Here is an 8,035-nt window from a genome sequence, read left to right as displayed (position 1 = left end):
TTTCTTCCAAGGCACCTGTGGGTGTACCTGGACCTCCAGCCTTTCTGTTAGCAGCTTAGCGCATTAACTGTTTGCACTATCCAGGGACTCCAGTGATGGGTAAGTTGTTGTTTGCCATTGAGTCAATTCTGACTCATATGGACTCTACAGGACAGAGTAGAACTGCCCCATAGGGCTTCCTAGGCTGTAACCTTTACAGGAGCAGATCCCCACATCTTTTTCGTGTGGAGCTGCTAGGGGGTTTGAACAAGGATGTTTCAGTTAGTACCCGAGCATTTAACCACTGTTCCCCCAGGGCTCCTTGCTGAGTAAGTAGGATATCATTATTTATTTTTATTAGTAGAGAAAATAAGGGATAATCCTCTCACCAGCCTCTTGACAGAGACTAATCTGCACAAACAAAACCACTCAACTCAGAAAAATGTATGAAAGCTGTATGAAACCATTACTGTTCCTGGCCACACCATGAATGGGCCCAGATTGTCCAATGGGTTCTAAAAAAATGCTTTTATATGTTAGTTTCTTTACAGTTCTTGTTACTATTCCCATCTTTCTATTGCTTGGTTTTCTCCATGGGTGAAAACAAAAGAAAACCAACCAAACAACAACAACAGCACAAAAAAAATCCATTGCCCTCAAGTTGATGGTCATTCATTAAGAGCTTGGCATGAGGATGAATAACTTCATCCTGTGTGCCACTGACAGTCTTAATTTCACAAAAACAAGGGCGGAAAAAAGGCAAGGAAATAGGGCATAGAGTAATAAAAAGAACAGAGGGGACAGAAACAGAAATAGATATACTGAAAGAAATAATAGTGTCTGCTGGAGAAAAAAAATTAACTACTAAAGACAATGAAGTAACACAGAGAAACATGGAAGACAGTATTACAAAATATGATGACCCTGCCAACCTCCCAACAACCCTCACTGTCATCCCTGTATCCCCTTTTTTGACTGCTAACGGCATCTACCTGGTCGCTCAAGCAAAAACCCTGGGTATCCCTCCTAGCTTATCCCCTGACCTCCCCGCTTACATTTGCAAACTAAGTCCTGTCAATCCTCCTTTCTCAGTATCTGTCGCATCTTGTCTCCTCAGCATTCACCTTAAGGCCCTGTCGCTATGAGTTGGAATCGACTCAACGGCACTGGGTTTGCTTTTTTGGTTTGGACTATTCCAGTGGTTTCCTAATGACTCTACGTAGCATTCTTATTCTCCACATAATCACCTTCTGAGGGTACAGTGGTTAAGGTTCTCTGAAGCCAGACTGCCTGCGTTCAAATGACTCCATTACTAGCTGTGTGATCTTGATAAAGTTACTTAACATCTCTGTGCCTTAGATCCCTCATCTGTAAAACGGGAGTTAACACTAGTACTACCTCGTAGGGCTAGTGCGAGGTTTAAATGAAGTGATATATGGGAAGCCATTAGAAGGGTGTTTGGTGCATACGAGTGCTCCTTAAATGCTAGTATTTTTAAGATTGTTTTTCTCCAGTTTACAACCCTTCAGTGCTTCTCTTTGCCCCGAAAGCTTTCCCACTCCCACTTAGCAACCAGGCAAACTCCTTGGCTCAGGGATCTTCTCATAAAGCCTTTGGTGATCCACTCAAGCCCAGCCTAACAGTTCCTCCTTTGGGCCATCACTTGCAGCCTCTCACTGTACTCCCCACGCTGTACTGCAGTCCTCTGTTGCAGGACTGTCTGCCCTGAAGGCCACGAGCTACCTGAGGATAGGGACAATGTCTTCTTTCCTATCTCCAGGGCCTCACACAATGCCTGGCACAGAGTAGACAATCAGAAGCAATGATTAGTGCTAACTACGTAGGAACATAGCAAAGGACCAGGAAGGACTGGGAAAGAAAAAAAGTTGTTTTGCTGGGCTGATAGGATGGTGGACATTTTAGCCCGCGTTTTTATTATTTTAACGTGGTTTCTGTTGTAGAAAGTTAAAAATGGCTTCCGTGCATCTGTACAATCCTTCCTTCCCTTCAGTTAAAAAGAATGGACTGGAGTGAGACCGACGGCATCAGAATGCTAGTCCTACCTAGCTGTCATTTTAGGCAATTCTCTAGGATTGTTTCCTTATCTGTAAAATAACAGTAGTACTGAGCTCACTTAGTTGTTAAGAGAATGAAGAGCTTCTGTGCTTAGTAAGTGTGACCTATAGATGCAAACTGGGTTAACGTACTTAAACTGTTAACCAAAAGGCTGGATGTCTGAGTTCACCCAGGGGTGCCTCGGAAGAAAGGCCTAGCAATCTACGGAAAAATCAGCCATTGAAAAGTCTACTCTGACACACATGAGGTCACCATGAATTGGCATCAACTCTGATAGCAACTGGTGTTATGGTAGTCATTTCTCTCCAAATTCTCTAGAGGATCTCTCTCTGCCTCCCTATCTACGGGTCAGGTTTGCTCTGTGCTATTTTTTTTATCTCTAGTTGCTGCAGTCCACACCTCTAACCGTGTCATCCGCCTCTACTTTTTCACCCATACCTCCTCCTGAACCTTCAGGGCATTTAAAATTTCTTACATATTCATTCATGCAAACTAGACAAAAAAAGTTAACCACTGCTGACATTTCAGGATAAACTCTTAAGCCTTTTTCCTTGCACACACGCACAGTAGCACTTCCTTTATTATTATTTTTACAAAAATGGGTTCATACCGTGACACAAACTCTTCTTGTTTTATAACCTGTCTTTTTACTTACCATGGTCCCTCCCTCCCCTTCCCTCTACTTAGGCCCCCCCAATGCCCCGGTCCCTCACTTCCAGCTCCCGCTGGTCCTTCGGCTTCCTGAGACCCGGCTCGGCCCCACCTGCCAGGACACCGGCCGCCCCGCCCCCGCAGGGCTCGTCCGAGTCCCGCAGCCCCGCGCCTCGCAGCCGCCGGGGGCTCGTGGCTCCTCCGTGAGGCCCGCTTCCGGTGGGGCAAGGGCGTCTCCGCGGCGGCCCGGCTCCCGTGCGCTCAGCGCCGCGGGCGGAGGTCAGATGCAGGCGGAACGAGGAGCCCGGGGAGGCCGCGGGCGGCGGCCCGACCGCGATCGGCCCGGCGGAGACCGTGACCGGGACCCAGCGGGAGCGGCGGTGGCGAGAGGCGGCGGCGGGGACGGAGGCGGCCGCCGGGGCCGCGGCCGGGGCCAGGGCTTCCGCGGCCGAGGCCGAGGAAGAGGCGCCCCCAGAGGCGGCCGCCGGGAGCAGAGAGGCCGGGGTGCCTGGTTCAGCGCACCGGTAAGGAGCGAGGGCTCGGGGGCCGGGGCTGGTGGGCCGGGGCCGCGAGGGAGCGTGGGGGCGCGCGCGAGCTGGGCGGTCAAGGCGCCTGCGCGGGACGGCTGGAGGGCGGTGGGGGCGCGCGCCGGCTTCGCACGTGGCACGTCTGCTGTGTGCGCCCCTCGCTTCTTCCCTACGGGGGTGACGGCAGATGGCAGTGTCCGTGGGCTTCACCAGCCTGCTACAGGGGTCCTTGAACCTAGGGGCCCAGGCTGCGTTTCAAGGCTACAGGTCCTAGGGGACCCATCCGGGGTCCTGTAGGGTGTCGTTGTGATTAACCCTTGTGGAGTGGGGGGCATGGCCAGGTCTAGGTCCCTAGGTGCCAAGACCTGAGAAGCCTCACCCTGCGGGGGGACATTCCTGTCATTTGGAGGGACGGATTTTGTGTGTGCGTGTGTGTGTTTTCCTCACTGCTGTGCAATGTCTGACACACAGTAGGCACATAATAAAAGTTAATTGAAAGAAAGAATGCCCCCTATGGACTAGATTTCAGACTTGCACCTGGCGACAGAGGGGCTTTAAGGATACTTAATAGGATTTGGGGCGGGCTCTTTTTTAGTATACATGTATGTGTAGAAATCAGGGGTTACTTGGCCCTCATGTTCGGAATTATCAACGTGTGAATGTCAGCAGTCAGGTCTGAATGTCAGTAGCAGTATGATTGGCCTTAGTCACATCTAGGGACTGATCACTCATATCCCAACTGCAGAAGTCAGTTAGATTGCTGTCTTTTTATGAACTGTTGTGCTGTTAATTTAACATTTGTAGTACAGTACGGCTCTAGGTAAGTAAACAGTACTATATTTTGAATTCTCATGCATATAGATAAATTCTTTTTTTTTTTTAAATTAAGGCAAAATTTCCTCTTACCAAAATATTTGCAGTACCTTAAGGACATAGTAGATACAATGACCCTAAATGTAGTAGTTGTATAAGAAATACAGAATTGGAAAAAAAAAAAACTATATAAGGCTAAAAATTATGTGTAGTATACTTAAGCTTGTTAAGATTAAAATAGACAATAAGACTGGCAGAGGCATGAAGAAATTTTTAGGATCAGCTTATCTTCCAGTTTGAGGACAGGAAAGGAAGCTAAGACCAATATAGTGCTCTTTATATGTCACGTTTTGTCCTCAGAACAACTGTGTAAGATTATATATAAACCAACCAAAACCAAAACCCACTGCCGTCAAGTCGATTCTGACTCATAGCGACCCTATAGGACAGAGTAGTACTGCCCCATAGGGTTTCCAAGGAGTGTCTGGCGGATTCGAACTGCCAACCTCTTGGTTAGCAGCCGTAGCACTTAACCACTACACCACCAAGGTTTCCTAAGAGATATATATATATATATATATATATATATATATATATATATATATATATATATAAAACATAACAAAAAACCAAACCTGTTGATGTCCAGTCAATTCCGATTTATAGCGACCCTACAGGACAGAGTAGAACTGCCCCATAGGGTTTCCAAGGAGTGACTGGTGGATTCGAACGGACAACTTTTTGGTTAACAGCCAAACACTTAAAACACTGTGCCACCAGGGCTCCATATGTAGTAAACACATGCAGTAAAATCTGTGAAAGCCAGAGCCTGTGTAAGGTGGAAACTGGTCAAAGAAGGAACACTCAAATATTTTCCACAAATAAATAGCAATAGAAAAGTGGTAAGACAGCACCCTGTCAAAGGTGGAAAACTCCTGAGACCCAGAAAAACAAGGCAGTCCTGTGGAGTTCTGGCTCTTGTAGGTTTCACTCTCTCTCCCCATTTTTATATATATCTATACTGTGTATCTCTATCTAAGGAGCCTGGGTGGCACACGTGGTTTGTGACTGCCTGCTAACCTAAAGTTTGGCAGTTTGAACCCACTCAGTAGCTCTGTGGAAGAAAAGGCCTGGAGATCTGCTTCCATAAAGATTACAGCCAAGAAAACCCTATGGAGCAGTTCTACTCTGTAACACATGGGGTCGCCATAAGTCAGGTGGCTGACTTGCCAACAATATATATACATATAAATAAACAAATATTTATATTACACATATACACACACACAATATGAATAATGAACATACAGATAGTCCCCGACTTACAATGTATTTGAGTTAGGACTAATTGAACTTAGGACCATCCTTTTTTTTTTTTTTTGATACATCTTATTGTTAGTAATATGTACTACACACAGTGTTAAAATATATCTGTAGGTTTATATGTAATGTTTCCAGCCCCCAAAGACAAAGATCGGATTTATAAAAATACTGGTAATAAAAGGCAATCATAGTGAAAACTAAAAAAAAAAAAAATGAGGTATCGGACTTACGTCAGAACCAATTTATGACAGAGTCATCGGAATGGAACCCTGTTGTAAGTTGGGGATTACCTGTATATATATTAATTTTTACAGGTTATTTATATGTTCATTCATACTGACTTGCCTAGGCTTTCATAGCCAATGGCACTTAGAATTCGATGACTAGGTATGACAAGTTACCTTTGAATAGATTGTTTATTATCTCTTACTTTTTTTAGTTATTATTTTTTTAAAGTATACTTTAGGTGAAGGTTTACAGAACAAACTAGTTTCTCATAAAAGTTATTACACGTATTGTTTTATGACATTGGTTAACAACCCCACGACATGTCAACACTCTCCCTTCTCAAACTTCGGTTCCCTTTTACCAGCTTTCCTGTCCCCTCCTGCCTTCTACTCCTTGCCCAAGGGCTGGTGTGCCACTTTAGTCTCATTTTGTTTTATAGGCCTGTCCGTTTTTTGACTGAAGGGTGAACCTCAGGAGTGACTTCATCACTGAGCTGAAAGGGAGTCCAGAGGCCATATTCTCAGGGTTTCTCTTGTATCTGGCAGGTCAGCAAGTCTGGTCTTTGTTTTTGAGTTAGAATTTTATTCTGCATTTTTCTCCAGCTCTGTCTGGAACCCTCTATCATGATCCCTGTCAGAGCAGTCAGTGGTGGTAGCTGGGCACCATCTAGTTGTTACTGGGCTCAGCCTAGTGGGGGCTGTGGTAGATGTGGTCAGTTAGTCCTTTGGACTAATCTTTCCCTTGTACCTTTAGTTGTCTTCATTCTTCCTTGTTCCAGAAGGGGTGAGACCAGTGGAGTATCCAGGCCTTTAAGACCTCAGACGCTACTTACCAAAGTAGAATATAGAACATATTCATTGTAAACTATGTTATGCCAGTTGAGCTAGATGTTCCCTGAGACCATGGTCCCCACAGCCCTCAGCTCAGCAGTTCGGTCCCTCAGGGAGTTTGGAGGTACCTGTGGAGCTTCCATGACCTTGCCTTGGACAGTTGTGCTGGCTACTGCGGTGTTATGTACTACCTTACCCTTCACCAAAGTTATCACTTTACCTATTGTCTATTTAGTGTTTTTCCATCCCCACCCTATTATTTCTTACCTTTTGGAGAAGTATTTGCCACTTTAATGAGAACAGAATAGGTACTTGTTGGCTGCAGGGATCATGTTTTAATAGTAATTATAGTAATAGTTTCTTTAGTACTTACTACGGTGTCTGGCACGTAAGTTTTTAGTAACAAATATCTTCAGATGTTGAATTGAGTGAATGAAGGTGCTTTTTTCTTACTCATCTCCATTGAACTAAACTGAGTAAAATGATCATTTAGAGAAAGAATAATGTAAGACCTTTTAAAATTTATGCTCTTATTGTAACCCGTTATGTTAAAGTTTTAGCTTTTGTCACCATGGTTTTACAATTCCACTTTATATATTCTTGTAGGATTTTTTCACTTCACAGTTAATGATTAAACGTGTCTGTGTATGTAAAATGCTTGGCACAGTCCCTGGGGCATAAATGATAGCTGCAGCCACACCACTGCTGCTGCCGCCACCACTGTCATTGTGTTTGCAGTCAAAGCTGGAAGACAAGGTGGCAGAAAGATTATTCCTTTCATTTTGTTTGAGTTGGTAACCTCTAAAGTCCCTTGTACTTCTCAGATTCTGAAGTCCCCTTCATATTTAGTCTTGCTAAGAGTACCATTCTTGGAGGCTAAAGACTAAACAGGACAAGATTGATTGACCTGCTTGAGGCCTCCTTGTTCTCTTATCTCATGACACGTTAGGAAGAAAAAAAAAATTGTAATAGAGTTCTAGCCGTGTAAGGACCAGTTGTTCACCTGCAGGATTCAGCAGTGTTTATACATCTCCAGAGTTCTCTGTGATGCAGTCAGCTAGATAAGAAACTTGTATGATAATGATCAACTACTCGTCTTTTAAAGTCATCTCAGTCTGTCTCCTTTCCTTTGCCTTCCTCTTTACATGACCATGGGGATTTTGTAACAGTATAACCCTTTGCTTTCTCCTTTAGACAAGTACATATATGTGACTTGTAAATGGAAAGCAAAACAAAATAAAATTAAACAAAGCAACTCCTAGGTATGTAATACTCGAAAACAATTTAGTTGAGTACATTGCATTTGCTAGTCTCTTGTTCTTGAATCATTCTCTGTAGATGGTATGAGCCCTAAGCTTATAGAGGTTAGGTAAGTATATCATAAGGCTAGTTATCTTCATTGAACACCCTCTGGAAGCATGATATTGTACTGGCTGCAATCACTAATTTTTACTTTTAAACAAATACTAGGCTCAATCAGAATACTTAAGTCTTTAATCAGGATTATATTTATCTTCTTGATGGTCTATTGGCACCGCTTGGAATTTTTACAGTTTTTTTCCTCTGCTGCTACTGCTGTTAGCTGCCATTGAGTCAGCCCCCAACTCA

General features: G+C 44.2%; 1 protein-coding gene across 1 annotated transcript in view; it reads left to right on the top strand.

The window, feature by feature from the left end:
- Positions 1-2,711: 2,711 nt before the first annotated feature.
- AVEN (apoptosis and caspase activation inhibitor) overlaps positions 2,712-8,035 on the top strand; it is a 189,951-nt gene continuing 184,627 nt past the window's right edge. The window contains exon 1 of the mRNA XM_049899001.1: positions 2,712-3,230. Coding sequence (XP_049754958.1) covers positions 2,712-3,230 — 519 coding nt within the window. The remainder of the gene's footprint in view (positions 3,231-8,035) is intronic.

This window comes from Elephas maximus, chromosome 10 (assembly GCF_024166365.1).
Source record: "Elephas maximus indicus isolate mEleMax1 chromosome 10, mEleMax1 primary haplotype, whole genome shotgun sequence".
NCBI lineage: Eukaryota > Metazoa > Chordata > Mammalia > Proboscidea > Elephantidae > Elephas > Elephas maximus.
This window is presented reverse-complemented; position numbering and strand designations above follow the sequence as displayed.